Source organism: Elephas maximus, chromosome 27 (assembly GCF_024166365.1).
Source record: "Elephas maximus indicus isolate mEleMax1 chromosome 27, mEleMax1 primary haplotype, whole genome shotgun sequence".
Taxonomy (NCBI): domain Eukaryota; kingdom Metazoa; phylum Chordata; class Mammalia; order Proboscidea; family Elephantidae; genus Elephas; species Elephas maximus.
In genome coordinates this window covers 1,422,968-1,445,643 of record NC_064845.1, presented here as the reverse complement: position 1 = coordinate 1,445,643, position 22,676 = coordinate 1,422,968, and the positions used below count along the sequence as shown (strand labels likewise).

Genomic DNA, 22,676 nt, shown 5'->3' with positions numbered 1-22,676 from the left:
CTCCTTGGGAACCTTATGGGACAGTTCTACTCTGCCCTATAGGGTCACTATGAGTCAGAATCGACTCGATGGCAATGGTTTTTTTTTTTTTTTTGATGGCAATGGGTTTAAGACAATGCCTGAGCTTAGCTGAATCCTACTATGTTGTTGCATGCCATTGAGTTGATTCTGGCTCATAGCAACCCTGTAGGACAGGGTAGAACTGCCCCATAGGGTTTCCAAGGAGTGGCTGGTGGATTCAAATTGCCAACCTTTTGGTGAGCAGTTGAACGCTGAGCCGCTGTGCCACCAAGGCTCTCCAATCCTACTATAGCTCCCTACAATGACAACCTTAATCTGAATGGCTGGTCCAGACCTCTTGCCAGGAACCTGCAGGCCACTACTGACTTCACTAAGCTACTACCCCTTGCAAACCTCCTGTTCCTTCTGGAGCATCTCCAGGGTCTCCTGGAACTTCTTCTCCTTGGCTTCAATTTCATCAAGGGTGGCCTGGTTCTGCTCCTCATATGCCATGGTGACCACAGCCAAGATCAGGTTGACCAGATAGAAAGATCCCAGGAAGATGACAAGCACGAAAAAGACCATATATATTTTCCCAGAAGCCCTCAGGGTCTGCAGATTCAGGAGAAAGAGGAGAGGCATGTTGTACCCACAGTACACCAGCCCTTCAAGTTAAGGAAAAATGTAGCCATGCAGCTGACCCACCGGCTTCCAACCAAGCCTGTGTGGGGACATGCAGATCCATACCTGCTGGTAGAGGCGTTCCCAGGAATCCTGCGTCATGAGGCGGAACAGTGAGAGGAAAGCCCAAGCAAAGGTGTCGAAGCTGGTGTAGTTAAAGTCTGGGTTTTCGGTTGTCTTAAGGCAGAAATAGCCTGAGGGACAGCGGCTGCAGGAAGAACAGAGGAGGTCATCTGTTGCTCAGCCTCTGGCTTGTTGGGGCCAGGCAGCCCAGGGCTGCAGGAAGACCACAGAGTTTGAAGTCAGAGACCAGGGTTCAAGGCCTGGACTTCTGCTTATTAGCTGGCTGACCTTGGACACTTAGTCTCTTCATAGCTCTGGGTGCAGTTCCAGGCATGGAGGAGTGGCTGGGGAAGGCTAGCTGACTGCTCATACATGTCCCTGTTAGGTGGCAAGCTCTTTGCAAATTTACACCAGGGGAGAGAGTCAGTGACAACAAAGTGGTCTGAAAACCTGAGCCTGGAGATTTGTCTATCAACAGAGAACTCACACCGGCCAGGCTCACTGACCAATTATACCTAACAATGAACATGACACTTTCCACTTAGGAGCACGGACTGTGGGCTGTGTGTTGTCCTAAGCGCTTTACCAACACTACAGTCTAATCTGATCAACAAACCTTCTTTACAGATGAGGAAACTGGGGCTCAGAGAGTAGAAATCGAGTGCTTAAATCACACAGGTGCCACCATAAGAGAAATATAGCTGTCAGCCCAATACTGGAATTGTCCCGGTCTCCTCTAGTTTTTTTTCCTCCTGAAGACTCGCTGATGATGGAAGGGCAAGTTAAAGATGGCTGCCTAGGGAGGACTGGGGTGGGAGAGTGGTGGGCTTCTCTCTCTCTCACAGCAAGGGGATGAGTTGATATCAAGAACAATCAGCTCAGGGCACGTGAGGTGCTCCTATACACCCCAGTGTGGATGGCCTGGTTAAGGAGAAAGCAATGCCTTGTTTGTAGTTTGAGATCCTTCTGCTTCCAGGGTTCCTCCACCAACGCTGATCTCTGGGGCTGTCCTTAGTCCGGACACACATGCAGATACACAACCTCGGGGTGCGCACAACCAATTAGGGTTCCAGCAACTTAATTACAATCAGTCTCAATTCTGTCTCCAACCTTGGAAGAGATTTACGAGTTCCCAGACTCTACAACTAACATTCGGAGACAACCCTTTAGTTTTGTCTCCCAGGAAGCTAGCCAAGCCAAGCAGGTTTGCTAGCTAACTCTGAGGGCAGCCTTCTTTCTGTGTCTTCCGCAGAACCAACGGTAGTCACTGTCCATCAGCAGCTACTTGCTTAGCGCATCAGCCGCTGACTGCTCTGAGGATTAAATGGGAGCATGGTGACTTCGGCACAACCTGACCCATTGCTGTTGGGCTGATTCTGACTCACAGCGACTCCATAGGACAGAGCAGAACTGCTCCATAGGGTTTCCAAAGAGTGCCTTGTGAATTCGAACTGCCGATCTTTTGGTTAGCAGCCAAACTCTTAACCACTGTGCCACCAGGGTTTCCTTCAGCATAGTAAATATATGGAAAATGCAAGTTAAAATTCCTGCTGTTTTTTTTTTTTTTTTAACCTCAGAAGCTACTGAAAGGAAGCACTGGAATTATATAAGTGAAAAAATGCTGAAAATTGTCAAGTGTTCCCTACGCAGAACATCCGGCACAGAACACATATTTAATAAATATCAGTCTCTTCCTGGGGTAGATTGTTTGCAGAAATGGCCACAATCATCCCACTTCCTGTATCTGTGGCTTTTTGCAATATGGCTTTGCAGCTTCTCCCAGTAAGAGGTGGGGTCTAGCTTCCCACCCCTTGGATCTGGACTGGCCTGTGATCTGCTTGGTAGAAGACAGTAGAAGTGATGTGGTGCCAGCTCTAAGCCTCAGGAGGCCTTGCATGCTCCCCGCTGGGCCACTGCCTCTGCCATGAGAGCAAGCCCAGGCTAGCCTGCTGGGAGACGAGAGACCATGTGGAGCAGAGACAAGACACCCCAACTGAGGCTATCCTAGGCTAGACATTTCCCAGCCACGCTGCATCTTCTGCAAATGCAGAAGTCAGCCCAGCACAAGGAGCTGGTGTGCACAATCATAAGTTAAATGTTAAGCCACTCAATTCTGGGGTGGTTTGTTATGCTTTTTTTGTTATGCAGTGAAAGCTAACTCATATATACACTCCCTCCCTGTGAGCTCTGGAATGGCAAAGGCTGTGGCTTATTCATGTCTGCATCTTTCCCAGGGCCTGGGACCCAGCCCTTGTCCAGAAAATGCTGACGACAAGATGGAGGAAGGACTTGGGGTCATTGGCGCTTTGTCATGGGGGGGCACTCACCCTGCATCAGTTCCGTTGCCGCACAGCAAGGGATCAGAGGTTCCCGGCTTGTTGATTTGGAAATCTGCGAAAGAAAGGAAGAAATGAGCCTTACAGATGGTTGTGAACCCTCCAACTGAAGCCTTGTGCAATGAAGGCAACAGCCCCTAAGTCGCCCACCAGAGCAAGGTGAGCGCCCTGGGCTATGTGTACTCAGTTGGCATGCTGGGCCATGCGGAAGGTGAAAAGTCACAGGTGAGAAGAGAAAAGCTGAGCAGCGACTTCAGCTCTGAGTCTCAATAACTTGCCACTGGATTTATAGCTCCTCTCCTTGCAAAGAGGGCACTGGACAACAGGACTTGCAGGACCCAAAAGTAAAATATGACTCAGGGGAAACATTTCAGTGGGAAAGAGGAATCAAAATACATGTCCAGTACAGACACGGGGGCCCTCACACCCCTTGGTATTCAGACCTTCATCCGTGTGGCAGAAATCCCACTTGTGGTTATAAGAGTAATTGGCCGTCTCATTAAGAAGTGTGCAGTTCTTGACGCATTTGTTCTTGAGGTTGCCCTTGAAGAGCTGCAGGCCCACCAGAGCAAAGACACTCAGGCAGAAGATGGTAAGGATGGTCACATCAGCCAGCTTCTTCACCGAGTGGATCAGCGCCCCCGCGATGACCTTCAGCCCTGCAGGGAGATGACAGCAATGCTCCCACATGGACGAGGCACCATGCACACAGCACATGCGTGTGCCTGGAGCCTTTGCATTTTAACCATCACTCCCCCACACTACACACAAGTAAGATGATTTACAAACACTAGGCCAGTTCCAAGCCCAGTTCCTAGTCTAAACTTTGCAGGAACCCTTTGGAACAGGTAGCCAGAGACCACTGTTCCCATTGCAAAGACCAGGCAACTGAGACTCAGGCAACACATTTCATATCATCCTTTTTTTTTTTTTTTAATTTTATTGTGTTTTAGGTGAAAGTTTACAATGCCAATTAGTTTTCATTCAAAAACATTCATACACAAATTGTTTTGCGACATTGATTGTAATCCCTTCAATGTGCCAGCACTCCCTCCCTTTCCCTTTCCACCCCGGGCTCCCCACGTCCATTCAGCCCATTTTCTCATCCCTTCCTGCCTTCTCGTCTTTGCTTTTGGGCAGGAGTTGCCCACTTGGTTTTGTATACTTGATTGAACTAAGAAGCACGTTTCTCACGCGTGTTACTGTTTGTTTTATAGGCCTGTCTAATCTTTGGCTAAAAGGTGGACTTTAGGAGTGGCTTCAGCTCTTTTTTTCAGCTCTGTGTTAGTGGAGTGTCCGGGGGCTACAGTCTCAGGGATTCCTCTAGTTTTCATATCATCTTAACCTAATAACCCGTTGCCACTGAGTCAATTCTAACCTGTAGTGACCCTATAGGACAGAGTAGAACTGCACCATAGGGGGTTTCCAAGGAGCAGCTGTGGATTCAAACTGCTGACCTTTTGGCTAGCAGCTAGCTCTTAACCACTGTGCCACCAGGGCTCCACATATTTGGGTCGCGATGAGTCAAAAATGACTCCATGGCAACAGGTTTATCATATCGTCTTAAGCCTAATAAATTGCTGAAACCAGCAATTAAAAAAACTGTTGAGGACCTACTATGTGCCAGGCACCATGCTAGGCATGAGGCTATTAACTTCACTGCAGTCATTCAGCAGCTATTTTTCTGCACCCACCTCAGTTCTGGGAGACACCTCAAGGCTTGAGACACACAAGCTTCCCTGTATGCATGTTGTATGTGTGTGGAGAGAGAGAGAGAGAGAGCAGCTGCCAGGGAGACAGAGTGAGTCAGAGAGGAAGAGGGAGACAGATACACAAAACCAGAGATGGACAGAGCCATACAGTGACCATGAGAGGCACTCAGAGAAAGAGCCACTGAGGGAAAAGCAAAGACAATGTTAGAAAGAGCTGTCAGAGCCCAGCACAGGTGGCAGCAAAGATGGAATCCCTGCATGTTTAAGGAGGGATGTTTTGTTGCCATGGCAAATGAAGTCACCGTTGATGGGACAGGAGCTTCATGGGTAGCAAAAAGCTCTGCCAGGGAAGTAGTCTGGGATCTGCTCTTGGGTTGTGAGTGTGGTCGACAAGCACCCATTGAGAACTAAACATGCAGTCCCTGGGCTGAAAGCTGAGGGGATGTGGAGTGTCTGACAATTGAGTGGAAAGCATTTATCAATCATATGGGCATACATAGAAGCAGGCTCCAACAGAGGCCTGAGGGTGGGGATGGGGCTGGGTGGCGTACGGGGAAGTTGGGAAAGGCCAAGAAGTTTTCGTTGAGGAGGTGAAGCCTTGACAGAGCCCTGAAGTATAAGTATGAGTTGAGTAAAGACAGAAGGAAGGGTACTCCTGACAGGAGCAGCAGGGCCCAGGCAGGAGGCGAGCAAGGGCATGGGGTACTTGTGGGCCCACAGATAGACTCTGGAATACGATGCGAGGTGGGGATAGGTGAGAGGTGAGGCAGGAGAGGGGTTCTGGACAGACCCCTCGGGGTCTTCCCGGCTAAGAGTATGTGGGAAAGACACCAAAGGGGCAGAACTGGCTACTTATTTGCTGTGGCTTCCTTCATGAAGAAGCTTGTCCAGTGAAAGCTGACAAAGACTCCAATCCTTCCCTGCAGATCCAGGCATTGAATGGTAGGAAGGGACTTCCAATCTAGGATGGTTGTTTCTCTTTTACAGATAAGGGAACTGACACTCAGGGGCCAGGGGAGACAGCCCCTCAGACCACAAGGGGGGAGCATCAGGTCCTGTTTCAGAGATTTTGCTTCTTCTTTGGCTTCATCATCCCACCATCAGCCTAGCAGGGGTTGGTCACTGGGCTACTGATGAGAATAGGAATCTCGAGGGTCCAATAAGATCACCTTTGGTGGACTACTCCAGTTTCTAAATCTTCTGTAATCAAAAATTGCCTAATTATTTTTTGGATCCTCTGCGGATCCAAAGACAGGAATGAGACTCAAGCTGTCAGACTTACGGAACTGAAGAGGTTCACCAGGGTCTAGGATTGCCTCCTCCCTTCTTCTCCATTTCCAAGTTTAAGCCTTTAGTTTAAGGTATGAATGAGAATCCAACTGGGTGGTCTTGCCTGAGCTCCACAACAAGAACAGGAATTGGGGACGTGGCCCACTTGCCATTTATTGATGGTGAGGCCATTAGTCCTGTGGACAGAGTATTGGCCTAGGAATCATGACCTTGGGCTCCTCTTACTAGTGGGCTTGTGGTTTCTACTCCCTGGGCCTCAGTTTCTTTGTCTTTTAAATGGAGACAATAGTCCTTGCCCTGAAACCTTGCAGAGCTCTTGTGAAAATCAGAGGACTTTAGGCTTTGGAAATCAGGGTAAACTCTGTGAATAAACGCACTTGTTAAAGTATCTCACCTGGGATCACAGAAACTGTTTTTAAAGCTCTAAGAACTCTGAAAGTCCGCAGGCCTGAGACTCCTCGTAAGTCTATTGCTTCGCCAATGTATCTGTAGGGCCAGAAGTTAGTCAGCAACTCTGCAAGGAGAGGGTCCTGGGAGTGGATGCACCATAAATAAGGAAAATTTGGGGTAACACAAGCCTAGGAAGAACCCAGAACAGAAACTGAGAATCTAGATGGTCTTCCACCTAAAGATTCCCTAACACTGACTTGAAGTTGCAGTATTTTCCCGAATGGGTCATTTGAGAAGATGCATTACAATCTAGGTCTCTCTGTGTGGTGTGTATGTGTGGACACCCAAACATGCAGGCGTGGCCAGCTAGTCTCCTCAGATGCTGGTTCTTCAGGGAAAGACCTCCATGTTGGATAGGTACAAGGCTGAGCCTTGTCTGGTCTACTCTAAGGAGCCACTTATAAGGTCAGACTTGAGGTCTCTGACTGCTCCCTGTGGGTGTGGACAGACCCAGGAAAATGACCCCCAAAGCAGCACTCAGTGGTAAGAAAATCCCAGGCCATGCTGTTGCAAATGAGGAAGCTGGACTAAGATGAGGACACATCCCTAGCATGTGAGCTTGGACACACCCATAGCCCCACGTGGACATACACACAAATCAACATGGAGAAATACTCACGCCAGGGTAATGACACTAAAATCCAGCCAGTTCCAAGGATCTCTCAGGTAAGTGAACTCATTTAGACAAAATCCTCTTGCCAGTATTTTTATCAAGGCTTCAAAAGTGTAAATGACAGTGAAGACATACCTGGAAGGGAAGGTGGAAAAGGGTGGGAGCATTGACTGTGCCCTGAAGAGAGCTCAGGTGGCTCCTTGTTCATCCAGGAGGGAGAAATGAGCTGCTGTGATTGTTCCAAGGGAAAATGGGAAAAACAAAACAAACACCACCAAGGTGGAGGAGGGGAAGAAGGGAAAGTAAGGAGGCAAGATGCAGACTGAGGAACACAGAAGGTGCACACAAATGGATGGGGTGGATAGAGATATGAATGTGGCTGAACTGGTAGGCAGCCTCTCTTGCTCTGAAGGTAGGTAGAGAGAAAGTAATGGCAGGTGAAGAATCTTCACAAGGCTAACACCGCCTCCTCGAGTGAGTCTGGTGATTCAAGAGGCAGAACAAGGGTTTTTCTGTTCCATGAGCCTCCTAGAAGCTCCCAGAAGCTCCCCCTCCTAAGGGAAGCTGAAGGCTCTTCTCTCAACCTATTGATAGTGGAAGATGGATGAGTCGTTGATACATCCTCCTTCTCCAAACTTCTCTAGTTCAGACTGCCTTTTACTCTCACACCATGCCTGGTCTGCCAGAGTTCTTGGCCTCAGGGAACCCAGTCTAGGAGCTTCATACATTAGCATTAGGAAGCAACTAGATATCATGGGAAAAAAGCATCTAAATCTACAACTGCTTTTCCAGGAGGATGGTTCCTATTAGATCCGTTTCAAAACAGCCCTTTTATTCTGCTGGGTACCTTGGTTGGTTCGGATTTGGAAAGCTGGGTCTGGAACTGAGGTTGAGTAGGGCAGTGTTTCTAAACTTTCAGAATCTCTGGATCACCTGTAGCAGTGGTTCTCAAACTCGGATGAGCATCAGAACTACCAGGAAGGCCTGTTCAAACAAAGATTCCTGGGCACTTCCTCCGGAGTCTCCGATTCAGTAAGTCTGGGGTGGGGCCCGAGGATTTGCATGCCTAACAAGTTCCCAGTTGATGCTGATGCTGTGATCTGTGGACCACCCTTTGAGAACCACTTACTTAAGGAATTCAGGTGCACAGATAAATGACATAAAAATTTGGATGTTTTTTAAATCACCTCCATTTTTAAAACTATAAACATAAAACCTGGTATTAAAACCAGGAAGACTTTTGGTTAAATATGGTAAATTGAATACATGAATTTACCTCCATCCTTCTGAAACCTCTCTAAGATGACAGTAAAAGAATTTTTTAAAAAAGGCATGTACCCACTAGGACAAAGATAATGAGGACACAGCAAGAACATTTTGGAAGCTGGAGAGCAGATGGATCTGACAGAGCACCCAAGAAAGCTGGAAGCTCAGATGGAAGTGGGGATGGCCAGAACCTCAGAACTGCAGAACCACACTTCAGAACCTCTGAACTGGTCATGAGTTAGAGATGCTAAGTATCTCTGAAAATGGGGTTTGAATAGAGGATGGCAAATGAGGCTGAAAACACTAGGACGGTTTGAAAGTCTGTGTAAGAAGCAGTTGGGCTTTCTAGACCCCACCCATCCAGTGAACAACCACCTCCTCCACTCCAGAAATAGATTGGGTGTTCCTTCTCTCAAGAGGGAGAGAGTTGCATACTGCAATAGGATATAAAGGAAAAGTTTACATACTGAAAAGCAATCACTCCTCCCCACTTCTGCCTCTAATTAAGTTCCTAGGAGGCTGGCAGTCAGGTTTGTAGCCCAGGAAGACACTGCACTTTTAATATGAACAGCCAGCCAAGAACATTAGGAATTTGAGGAAGGTATCTTACATCAAAGACCAACATAAACAAACAGAAAAAGGGAAAAATGACAATGCAGGGAGCAGAAGAAAAAGTAGGTGGAAAAAAAACTATCATGAATATTTTTAGACAGATAAGGGATGAGAAAATATAGCACACATAAAACAAGAACAGAAGGCTATTAAAAAAGAACATCCAAAGAACAAAACAGAACTTTCAAATAAAAAATATGATATCAAAAGTAAAACAGTGATAGAAGGGCTGGAAAGAAAGTTGAGGAAATCTCACATAAAGAGGAACACAAAGACAGAAATGGATAAGAGGTGATGAAAATTAGAGAATCAGAATAGTAGGTACAATGTCTGACTAACAGGAGTTAAAAAAAAAATTTATGATGGATTAATTAATTTTGTGTGTGGCCTTTCTAGCCATGGTCTTGTAACTTCCACTCGGGTGATTGGGCAGGACTGTGTGATAAGGTAATTGTGGCCCATCAAAGCGATTGGCCAATTTTGCCTTAAAAGAAAGCCAATTCCACTGCAGAGAGGGAGATCCCACCACCTCCAAGGAAGAACAGCCAAGAGCTGGTGAGTTCTTTTGACCTGGGACCAGGAGAGAGAGTGATAGCAAGCCGTGACCCTGAAGATGGTGAGAAGCAGTGGCAGGAGAGACCCGGCAGCAGGAGACTGTGTGTTGGGCTACCTGGCCCCCAGAGAGATAAAACTGTGTGCCTTTGGACAGAGGCCTGGGGCCAGGGAGAGGAGTGCCTGTGAGCACTGCTGGGAAGAGGCTGTCCTGATAAAAAAAAAAAAAACTGTATCCTTGAGTGTTCCTGAGCCTTAATCGTAAACTGTTACTTCCCTAATAAACCCCATCATTGTGAGTATGGTCTGTGAGTTCTGTGTGTCCATTGCAATGAATTATTGAACCCAGCAGAGAAGTAGAGAGTGCTGTGGGAGGGACAGTTTGTGTCAGAGTTGGTAAAGACGGCTGGAGAGGGGACGTGTGTCTGACCTCCCCTCATAGGAATAAGCCTTGGGCTGTTGATCTTGGTTCTCCTTCCTCTGGTGGGGTTGGAGGAGGTCAGACACCACCCCCAAGTCTTTTTTACAGGAGGTCTAGAAATAAAGATCAAAAGGAATTAACTGAATCCCTGAAACTCTTGCGCTCAGGTAATCTTTAAACCTTAAACCAAAAATATCCCCTGAAGTCTTCTCAAAACCAAACGATAGTTTAGCCTGTCTAGTAAAGAATGTCTGCTTTGAGCATTATAATATTTTAAGAACTATCTATGTGAGATCAAATTGACAATAACAACTCAAAAGATTAGACAGGAACCTTAGAGGGAGGTGAGTTTATGTTAATGGGGAAATAACAACTCAGAAAAGGGGGGTAAGAATTGTTGCACAAAAGGATGTAATAAATGCCACTGAATTGTACATGTAAAAACTGTTAAATTGGTGTATATTTTGCTGTATATATTCTCAACAACAAAATAAAATAAATTATATGTATAAAAAATGAATAGACTGGAGGAAATTATAAAAATAAAATTAAAGAAAATTTCCCAAAGCTGAAGAATCTGAGTATTCGGTGAAAAACATGCACAGCATTCAGGACAACTGATGGTAAAAGGCTCACATCAAAGCATAACATCACAAAATTGCAGAACTCCGTGGACAAAGAGATACAGCGTAACAGCACTTTTTTGAGAGGAAAAATACATCATACCAAATAATCGAGAATCAAAGTATTGCCAGATTTCTCAACAACAGCCTTGAAGATTACAAGACATGCCTTCAAAATTGTGAGGTAAATAATTTCTAATATAGAATTCCTTTCCCAGCTGAACTGTAAAGATGAGAGTAAAGTAAAGACGATTTCAGATAGAAATATCTCAGAAATGTACTCTTTTAAGAAAGTTACTAGAGGATGTGCCCCACCAAAACATGGAAAAAACCAATAAAGTAGAAAACTTGGGATCCAGGAGAGAGGCAAAGGAATCCAAAAGAGAATGGGAAAGGAAAAATCTTAGGAAAATGACTGTGCGTCAGACCTAGAGAACATCTGGTTCAGATCGAGGCAGGAGATGGAAGACCCCAGGAGCAATTTCTCCCAGGAAACCAAAACCGATAGAAAACCTATTGTGTTCTAATGAATTGAAGCAAGACTTAAACCTCTGAGAAGGGTTTGGGAAAAAAAAATTAGTGATAAATACATGAAAAACAGCAAATAAAGAAGTGGAATCCTTATTAGCTACAGGGAAGACAAAATCATTGTACAAAAAAGAAAATATAACCACAGTACACTGCATGACACAGCTGTGAAGAGTATCTGATTAGCAATACTATTACACACAAATGTATGTAATCAGAATGTATACTCAGACAATGTACGGATTTCCTGATGGTCTAATAAAAATTCTGATGTGACTATAGTGGGATGATAAAGGTGAGAGGAAACGAGTGTGTCCGTGGTAACAGACTCTAACTCTTTTTCATAATCAGAAGTTAATAGATAACATTTAAAATTCAAAAAATCAAGAAATAGTAGTATGAATATATCATTAGAGATAGGGAGGTGAGTATCAGAAGAGGGAGGTGAAGAAGTTGGAAGTGGTTGCCTTTGGAAAAACAGGATTAGAGATGAGTTGATGAGGGGCATGGAATTTGCTGGGTGTTTTTGTTGTTGTTAGAATCCTTATAAAATGATGTGATTTTTCAAACCATGAACAGGCCACACCTTAAATAAAAGTAAAAATTAAATTAAAAAGGAAATAAAAGCCATACTTTTCATGTCTGTGAGGGGAGTAACATTGTTTGAAATCATTCACGAAAAATCTAGATTTGGATGAAAAACCACTTGAGCTGTCAGCTTCCAGATCTGGTTGTTTTTTCCCTCCGCTCTTTATGTCTTCTACGTTAGAAAATCTTAACTCAGAATTATAGGTTGCTGGGAAGCTTTGATGGATATTTCTGGCTTTTCAGGTCAAACACAAACCCAGAAATTATGGAGAGAGTTCTTTCTAAAGACTATTTTTGGTGTTTTATCAGAGGACAACTGACCAGCTTAGCACAGTTAAAAGCTGGAAGGTTGAACATCTCAGCTTGAGAAATAGTGGCTAATGGAGTCCACATCCCCTCTCTGGTGGTATTTGTTCCAGAAGGTATTTTTTCATGTTCAGTTGTAGCATTTTGATGTCATTTTTAATATACCCAATGACATATCATTAGTGATTTTCTTATGAGTGAAGAAAGTCATTGGTGTTGGAAAAAAGTTAAATTCTCAGCCGCTAAGCCATTTGCATCATCGTTCAGTTTTAAGAAACCCTGATGTCTAATCATTAAAAAGGAGTCCCCGGGGCGTGCAAAGAGTTAAGTGCTTGGCTGTTGGGGGTTTGAATGCACCCTGAGGTGCCTCGGAAGAAAGGCCTGCTTGCTGATCTGCTTGCAAAAGGTCCCAGCTATGAAAACCCTATGCAGCACAGTTCCACGCTGACACACATGGGGTCGCCATGAGTCGGAGTTCACCTGATTGGCAATTGGGCTTTTTGAATTATTAGAAAGCCTGATATTTAGACCCTGAAGTCAAAAATCCATACTGTTCAAAATACTGAATGTGTCACTGAGACACAAGGCTTGCTTTCACAGAAATGGTAATTGAAGAAGTTACATTTCTTATTGTGAAACACGGTGTGTGCCTTTGTTGGCCTGCCTGCAGAGCCATTTGGTGTGGAGAGCAGTGTCTTGCGTTCACTTTTTGTTTCAGTGTGGTTGGCTCAGGAGACGCATATGCTAAGCGGCCACCAACACTTTGTGTTCACAATTTTCACTGTTTCCCTCAACAGCAAACTGGGATCTGGAGGCTTATCATGGAGTCCCAGCCATTTCTGTGAGTAAGGTCGGCCTGGCGTTTGGGAGCGACATCCTTCGTGTAGCAACACCCCTTCTTGCTGCACACGTGGAGCTTCATTGGCTCCAACTCCAGCATGCCTTTCAAAGTCTACTTTATGGTTAACATAATGGTTAATCTTTAAACAAACTAGAAATCTCTTCTTTAAAAAAACTAGTTAAGGTGGAAACAACCCGAGCATTCATCAACAGATGAATGAATAAATAAAACGTGGCATACACACAACGAAGCATTACTCAGCCATGGAGAGGAACGAAGCCCTGATACAAGCTATGAACATGGATAAGCCTTGAAATCATTATGTTAAGTGAAAGATGCCAGACCCAAAAGGCCAGATATTGGGTGATTCCACCTATATGGAATATCTGCCACAGGCAGATGCAATGAAGCAAAAGTAGATTAGTGATTACCATGGATTGAGTAGGGTGGGGGGAGTTTAAAAAAAAAAAAAGCATAACTTTAAGAGAAGAAAATAAATCAATAACAAAATTAATTTAAAAAATGGCTTCAGTGATGAATAGGACAAAAAGTCGTTGAGTACCTCTCTCACATATTTAGTGGAAAATGCTGATACCTGATTTATTCATAGTATTGTTCAAATGGGGCCCTGGTGGAGCAGTGGTTAAGCATTAGGCTGCTAGCCAAAAGGTCGGCAGTTTGAACTCACCAGCCGCTCCTTGGAAATTCTACAGGGCAGTTCTACTCTGTCGTATAGGGTTGCTATGAGTCGGAATCGACGGGAACGGATTTTTTTGTTTATTGTTCAACTATAAAGTAAAATGCTTGCTCATCTACATAAGTAATTGATTTTAAATGCCAGTCACATAAAAGTTCAGATAGTTCTGATAAAAATTCTACTAATTGTTTTTCCTGTTTTCTTCCAAATTACAATATTTATGATTAATTTTGAAGCTCGTTTCATATCTCACCAGCAAGAGCGTAACTGCACTTGGTTTTGCTGTGAGCGTGAACGATGATTGTATAATTTTGGTGTCCTCTCAGCCTTTAACATCAAATTTGGACAATTTTGTGTGGGAAAGCCTTTTGTGTTTGGTTTAAAAGTGAGTCTTATAAGCTTAAGGGGAAAATAATACAGAAGCTTCGGTAGCTTTGTGTCACTATTTGACGGATTTGTTAACCAGTGATAAGCTAGGTACCAGAATAAAGGAATCACTGGCCCATTAAAGTTCAATGACCAGATACCCAATGCTGTGCTTCCTGTTTTCTGACCTGTTTTTGACTCTTGTGTGAGGTTATCCACATCTGTTCACTTGTGTCATGACAAACAGGTGCACTTTACATTTATGATGGAGTCCATCGTTACTGACATTGGTGACCTTATTTCATGTTGAAGCATTTCTATTTCTATTTCCATGGTTATGTTTATACTTCTGCGAACCACGTTTGAAATGATGGTCCATTTTTGTGAGTTACGATATTACTCAATGCAACAATAACAATGACAAATGCAAATTCAGCAAGTGTAAACCATAACTGTCAGATAATAATAAAATACTTGAGACACATGACTCCATATTAAGCATATGAACCAAGTCAGTCCTTGAAGCACATATGCTACTTTTAAGAACATAACAAATGAGAAATTCTGTGAAAATCAGGATTAATCTTACATTTCAGATTTTTAAATTATCTGTGAATAAAACCATGGCATTGCTTTTCCTTCTGGATCTGTCAAATGTTTTAGAGGCTATTGAGAGGCTTCCAGTTGCCAGTCACTTACTGAGAAACACCGTAGGGAATGGAGAGAGCGGAATTGCTCTCTAAACGAAGTGAGAGAACTTGGAGTGGCCAGGGGCGATACAAAAGGAAGACAGTGAGGCAGAGAGATGGGAAAGCCACCCAAAGGAACAGTATGTGAAAGATGGTTAAAGGCCAACCTCATTTACCAAGATAAATCAAATGAAATACTGGCAAACCGAATGCAGCAATGATCAAATCGGAATGATTGCCAAATAGATTAATGTACTCTATCATATTAACAGATGAATTAACAGATGAAAAACTAAATAACATTCTTAATAAATATAGAAATATTGATAAAAACCAACACCCACTTATAATAAAACTCTTAGCAAACCAGGAATGGAAAGAATCCTATAGACAATATCTTAATAGTAAAACATTAGAAGCAGGTAATCCCACCAAGCTCATGTTTGAGGGACAACAGAAGGGAAGGGAGACAGGGATGGTAACCACTTGTGTCCAGGAGGCTGTAACAAGATCTTGGTGGTAGGATCAGATTCTGAGGGCACTGACAACAATTTCGTTTTTCCTCAAAAATACACAGCATGATCTTTGGGATCCCAGTCCATTCCAACAAGTTCTCTCTTCCTCTGGACTCCCAGTAGACTAGTAAACAACCAACGGCTGTCACCAGTTTGCATTTCAAAAATAAAATCTGAGTCTGGGAATTTCCACCAAATGGATGATGCCAAGGATGCTGAGTACCATCCGATACCTGTCACAGAAATTTCCAGGAACAGGAGCAGGTAGGTCAATTTTTATACAAATTGTTCTGTGACATTGGTTACAGTTTTCACAATGTATTGGCATCCTCATTATTTTTGTTTGTTCTGTTTCCATTCATCTAGCTTCCCTGCCTCTCCTTGCTTGTCATCTTTGCTTTTGGGTAAATGTCGATCATTTGGTCTCATATAGTTGATTGTTTAGGGGACATATTACTTATGGGTGATATTGTTTATTTTATAAGCCAATTTATTGTTTCCTGAAAGGTGACCTCCAAGAGTAATTTCAATGCCAAGCCCAAAGGGTGTGTTAGGGCAATAGTCTTGGGGTTTCTTCCAGTCTCTAGGGGCCCAGTAAGTCCGGCCTTTTTTAGGAATTTGGATTTTGTTCTACATTTTTATCCCATTCTATCCAGGACCTTCTACTGTGTCCCTGGTCAGAATGGTCAGTAATGGTAGCAAGGCACCATCAAGCTCTTCTAGTCTCAGGCTAGAAGAGGCCAGGGTTCGTGTGGGCTGTTAGTCCTGTGAACTCATTTTTTCTTTGAGTCTTTTGCTCCAGAAGAGTACAGGCCAACAGTTGTATCTTAGATGGCTGCTCGCAAGCTTTTAAGACCCCACGTGCTACTCACCAAACTAGGGTGTAGAACATTAACTTTATAAACTATGTTATGCCAGTTGACTAAGTTGTCCCACGAGACTATGGTCCTAAGCCTTTTAATGCACTAAACCAGTCCTGAGAGGTGTTTGGATATGTCTAGGAAGTCTCCATAACTGTGCCTCCACATGCAAGTGTGTATATACACATACCTACAGGTATACCTATATGTACACAGGCGGGTACTTGCATATGCTTTCCTACACACATATATCCATACATGTCTACCAGGTAGGTAGATTTTTATCTTTTATATTTTTTCAGTGTGTTTATAAAGGAAACAGTATCAACAATTCACCTCAGTTAATACCAAACCTGACGAAGAATGGATTTAACAATTATTGGGAATGGAAATTGATAGATTCCTTGGAAGACAATTTGCCAGTATCTCAGAATTAAAATTGCATTTCCCTTTGTTTCAGAAATTCCACTTCCAGAAATGTATCCTTCACGTTTACTCACATAAGTGCACAAAGATTTTTGTGTAAGGATAGTCACTGAAGAATTATGATGGTGACATATTAGGGTTATGTTGGTTAGGATAAACATAAATGTCTTAACATAATGGTTAAATAAATTTCCTTCATGTAAAATGTATTCAGCCCATCCAGAAAACTCCTGCTGCTGAGATTTTTATTGGGATATCATAGAATCTATATATTAATTTGGGCAGAACTGACATTTTAACAATAGTAAGCCTTATAATCCATTAACATGAGATAGCCTTAAGTTTATTTAGATACTTAAAATTTTCTCTCAATAATATTTTGTCATTTTTTATAGGAGAAAGAAAGGACTTGCACATATATTTTACAACAGCTCTTGAATTTATTAGTTCTACTGTTTTTCTATTTTCTAACCAATTAATTTCTTTTATAACAATTTCTTCTTTCTGTCTTCCTATCGTTTATTTTGTTATTTTAAAAATAATAAATGCTATGTATTTTAATAATTTGTTTTATTTCCCCCTGATATGAATATCCTATGCTTCAATACTATGAATTATCCTTTGAACACAGCTTTAGCTGCACCATACACGTTCTGCTTAAAGTGCTTTTTATCTTTTCTTCACTAGAAATTCTATAATTTTAGTTGGTAGCTTTTCTTTCATCCAAGAGTTTTTTAAGAGAGGGTTTAAAATTTCTAAGTGGAAAGACCTTTCTTTTTTTTTTCTGATTTTGTTATTATTTTCTATATAATTTCTGTTTTATGAATATTACTGCCACATTATTTATTGCAAGGTTATGCATTACAATTAGGAATTATTTAGCATTACAAAGTGTTATTCTTTCCAGTTTAGTGCTTTTTGGCCAAAATTCCACCTTACCTGATATTACAGTCATGGCTCTTGCTTTCTTTTTGTTTGCCTTTGCTTTTACTTTTGCCCATTCCTTAATTTTAACTTGGCTTAATCACTTTGAGGAGTATCCTTTTTTAAAATTCAGCATAGAGGTGGATATTGCTTTGTCATATAATATGACATTCTAAAAATAGGTAAGTTAAATCTATTTCTATTCATTGACGTAACAGATTTGTTTGGCCTTAGTTCTCATATTACTTTATATTATGTATTTGTTATGATAGTTTTCAAAGTAATTTTATCTTTCTACTGTGGTTTCCAAAATTGTCCCCTAGTTGGCTGAAATTTATTCTCTAATACTTTCCCCACGAAGGGTTTGTGGGAACAATGTTAGTTGAACTCCTGTGTGTTCAAAATGTTTGCACCTTTCTATGAAGAATTTTTTATATATAAAATTTTGTAGTGCACTCATCTTGTGTTATCTCATAGGTATTGCTTTCCTGTGTTCTGGTACTGAATATTGTTGTGGGGGACTCTAAGGCAGCCTGATTTTCTTTCCTCATGTAAGTGAATTGATTTTTTTTACTGGCTTCCATAGAATTTGTCTCTCATCTTTAAAGTCTAAAAGTTTTAGTAAGATATGCTTTGGTGTTGACTGTTCTTATTCAGTGTTTCCTGATCCATGGTACTCTTTTTAACTATGTAAGTTCAAGTTTACTTTCATTTCGGTAATATTTTCTTGAATTTTGTCTATCTATTTTTTTATTTGTCCCATTGCTTTGATTTTCTCCTTAGGGAACTTCAGTAATACACATATATTATTGTATCTCTTTTTCCTTGTCTTCCATACTTCCAAAGAATTCCATACTCTAGTCGTTTATAACTCTGTATTTCCATCTCATTTTATTTGCTCTTCTCGTTCTTCCCTATAGTCTTTACGCTATGTTCCTTAGTTTCCGTTATTCCTTTTGCTTTTAATTTTGTCTTTATGTTCTAATGGTTTTGCTTTTTCTGTTTTTGTTGTGAGCTCTGCCAGCTCATGTTTCATCTCCTGTTGATTTGCCATCTCTTCCCTGAATTCTTGCATTTCTTCTTTTTCAGTCATCTTTAATAGAAATGTTGGTTTCATTAAGATTTAAAAAATCTTATGAAATAGTAGGATCCTTTTCTAACTGTTATCTACATTATTTGGTGAGTTTTTTTTTTTCTAAGGGATTTCTGCTGGTGCAATGGTTAACAGCTCAGCTGCTAACCAAAAGGTCGGTAGTTTGAATCCACCAGCCACTCCTTGGAAACCTTATGGGGCAGTTCTACTCTGTCCTATAGAGTCACTATGAGTCAGAATCGACTCAACAGCAATGGGTTTTTTTTTGCGGGGGGGAGGTTCTTTGTCAACGGGTGAGTTTTAACCGCTCCTTTCCATATGTTTAATAGTATTTATGTATTGATTATCTGTCGATTTCCTTTTTATTCTTTATCATTGAATTGGTTGGATCATCTTAGAGAAGCCATTTACGAGAATTTCCTTTTGGACAAAGAGAGGCTTCAAAGCAGAAATCTAGATTTCACCACTCAAAACCTCGGTCTTTCTTGGCTACTACAAAAATAAACGTCTTCCTGGAAATATGGCTCATCTGTATGATTATTCTTCGAGCCAAATGGGGTCCTGGAGGTCTCCAGTTCCAGCTCCAGTGCTGCAAACAAGGTGTGTAGATTTTGCACTTCCCCCTGAGACTGTCAACCTCAGTGAATGTACACATGCTGCCCTTTCTGGGATGTGTGGTCCGGGGACGTAACCACTCCCCACGCACAACTCCCCATATACTTCTGTGGAACTTCTATCCCATGTCATCTGCCTCTGGTGGCTTTTATGCATACTTTGGAATCAGCAGATCATATCTCTCTTCCAGTTTCACTGAAAATAAGTGTGTTTTTATTTTTTCCCATTTCTTTGTTATGTTTGCTTGATTTCCATGAAGAGAAGGTGAAAATGCTAATTATAAGCAAATATTTTCCACTGGAAGTCTACAAAATTCTGTATTTCTGCTAATCATATTTCTAATTTCTAAGTGCCCTTTCTCATTTTTTATTGTTCCTTTTATACAGCATCCTCTATGTTATTGATGTGATGTTTTCACATCTTTCTAAAGATATTAATAATAATTTTTTAAATTTCCTTTTGTTCCCCATATTGTTTGTCTCCATGGTTTTGGTCTCTCGCTTATTACCTCAAATGCCTGGTAATACTTCACTCTCCATTTGGACTTAGGAGTGAGGCAAAGCAGATTGATAGGAAATTGTACATTTGCTTCGCTATAGTCTGGACCATGAGTGGCCTTTTCCTTTGGGGAGCCTCAAATGTCAGCATTGGTAGGTCTTTCCTCTGGCACAGTTCATAGTTGCCACGGAAAAGTTCTCCAGTCTCCTGCCTGGTGAGCTGTCCCAGGTGTGTGTGGGTCCTGAGAGCAGGATGGGGTACGGAAGCTATAAGGCCGTGTGAGTTATAGACTTGCACTTAACCCTTTGGTTTCAGTCCTTATTTCACTAACAGTTTGCTCTATCTGTTATCCTGTGGTCTAGATCCCTGAGTGGAGCAAATGGTTTTTTCTCAGCTACTAACCAGAAGGTTGGTGGTTTGAACCCACCTAGGGCTTCTTGGAAGAAAGGCCTGGCAATCTGCTTCTGCTGGACTACAACCAAGGAAACTCTGTGGAGCACAGCTGTCGTCCGAAGCACATGAGGTCACCATGGGTAGGAATTGACTTGATGGCAACGTTTTTGTTTGTTTGTTCTTATTCTCAGGTTTAGAGTCTGGCTGCTGTGATTCCTGTGGAGAATTAGGTCTAGTTCTTAGTGAAGGTGGGATAAGGCTGTCCTTGGGCTGCAGAAAGTGGAGAGAAGGATCTGGAGGTCTAATCTCCCCATTTGCAGACTTTCAGCCAGACACTCTGATTTCGTCTCAGAGACCCACCTCCTCCTTTCCTGTACCTGCAGCACCCAGGGCCCAGGCTCTCTGGGGCTTATAGGGGATAAAATGCCTGTACCCTCATTTTTACCCCCCACCCCGCAGGCTCTGTTGTTCAGCGTCCTCTGATCTGCTAAGTCATGAACCACTCCTCCGCTCGCTTTCTGTCTTCTGAGACTGTTTTGACACCTTTTGTCCTCTGCACTTTCCTTGCTTCTTCTCTATGTTCGTGCATATTTATATCATCTTAATCCCATGCTGTCATTTGACTGGCATTTTAAGGGGGTTGGGGTAAAACATACGCATCCAATTTCCACATTTAACCAGACTCCCCAAATAATTCTTACTTTTGAGAGAAAATGCTTTGCGTTAAAAGAAAGATAGAAATTGTACTTGCTATATGATCTCAGCTATCTAAAATATGTATTTTTAGCTGACCATCAGCTAAAACAATAGCAGTGATTTCTCTACCTGGTTACCGTCTTCTGATTTATGTTTTTCACTATTTGGCATTTGATGCAATGATTGTTTTTGAAAAGTTACTTTGCTTTTTAAGCTTTTTATTTGATATGTAACATGAATAATAAAAAAGTGCCGAGACAGATTAGTTGCAAAGTGAACGAACGTCACTCCGCAAGCCCCCTCCCAATTATGTCCCCTTTCCTCTATGCTAAATGTTAATACTATCCTGGTTTTTATGGTGCTCTCTTTCTCCCCTAGCCTTATTTACGTTTTTAACCACTGAAGTATGCATCCCTAAACAATATAGCTTAGTTTTGCTTGCTTTTGAATTTTGTAAGAATGGAATCATACATGTAATCTTTTGTGTCTGGCTTCTTTTGTTCAATACCATGTTCTGAAGACTCGTCTTCCTTGTGCATAAGAACTGGGTGCCGTCGAGTCAGCTCTGGCTCATGGCGGCCCCATGTGTGTCCCAGGAGAACCGTGCTCCACAGGGTTTTCAATGGCTGATTTTTTTTGAAGTAGATTGCTAGGCTTTTCTTCTGAGGCATCTCTGGGTGGACTTGAACCTCTAACCTTTTAGTTAGCAGCCAAGTGCACTGATTGTTTTTACCACCCAGGGCCTCCTTATTCATTTTTGTTGCTGTACATTATCCCATTCTAAGAATATAGCAGAAATATTTAGTCTGTTCAGGGGTTCGTGGACATTTGGGTTATTTCCAGCTTGGGGCTTTTATGAGCAATGCTCATAGACTTTCTTGTCCCTGTATCCTGGTGCCCACAAGCACACACTTCTGTTGAGCGTGTGTACCTAAGAGTGTAATTAAAGAGTTGTAGGGCATGCATGTCTTCAGTTTTACTATTGCCAGCTGCTTCCCAGAGACAGTGTTCAAATTTACACCCTCACCGCAGTGTGTGAGTTTGTTGCTCCATGTCCTGCCCACACTTGGTATCCCCATACTTTAAAATCATCCTCGTGTAATGAGTGGATAATAATCTTTCAGTGTGATTTTAATTCACATTTCCTTGATTGTGAAAAAGGCTAGGAATATTTTCATATGTTGATTGGCTATCTGAATCTCTACTTATGCGGAGTGCCTATTCAAGATTTTTGCTCATTTTTAAATTGGTTGCTCTGGCTTTTTCTAATTGATCTGTACTCTGGGTATAAGCACGTATATGTGTTGCAAATATCTCCTTCTACTCATGGTTAGCAGGCGTAGCTCTTAACCACTACGCCACCAGGTTTCCTTCTAGTCACTAGACTTGCTTTTTCACTCTGAATATCTCCTGATAAACTAAAATTCTTAATTTTAGTGTAGTAAAAATGTATTAGTCCTGTTATAGCCTCTGGTGTCATACGTAATACATCTTTCCCTAACCTGGGGCTGTGGAAATCGTACCCCCTTTTTCCTCCCACAAGTTTTACTTCTCTATCTTTCACAAGGAAATTTCGGTCAGAATCCACCTAGAATTGATCCTTGTGTGCACTGTAAAGCTGGACGTTCAATGTCGTTTTTCCATTTGGATTCCTAATTCTTTGGCATCATTTATTGAAGACTGCCATTCCCCACAGCTCTGCCACCTTTATCACAAATTAAATGTCTGCGTTGGTATTGGTCTCTTTATGGGCTGTCACTCTTCTCCGCTGGCTTGTCTAATCTTAAAACAGCAGCACAGTGCTTCAGCTATTAGGGCTTCATAGTAAATCTTGACATCCAGGAGAGCAAGTTTTCCCATCTGGTTCTCCTTCCTCAAAGTGTCTTAGCTATAATTTCATCTCTGCATTTCCATATGAATTTTAGAGTCAGCTTTTCAGTTCTATTTTTTAAAAAGTCTGTTGAGATTTTGATTGGGTGTATGTTAAATTTATTAGTCATTTTGGGGAGTCACTACAATATT

General features: G+C 42.1%; 1 protein-coding gene across 1 annotated transcript in view; it reads right to left on the bottom strand.

The window, feature by feature from the left end:
• Positions 1-22,676, bottom strand: part of SCN10A (sodium voltage-gated channel alpha subunit 10) — a 100,831-nt gene that overhangs the window by 71,267 nt on the left and 6,888 nt on the right. Inside the window, 6 exon segments of the mRNA XM_049870686.1 lie at positions 415-612; positions 748-889; positions 3,072-3,135; positions 3,524-3,739; positions 6,477-6,568; positions 7,152-7,280. Coding sequence (XP_049726643.1) covers positions 415-612; positions 748-889; positions 3,072-3,135; positions 3,524-3,739; positions 6,477-6,568; positions 7,152-7,280 — 841 coding nt within the window.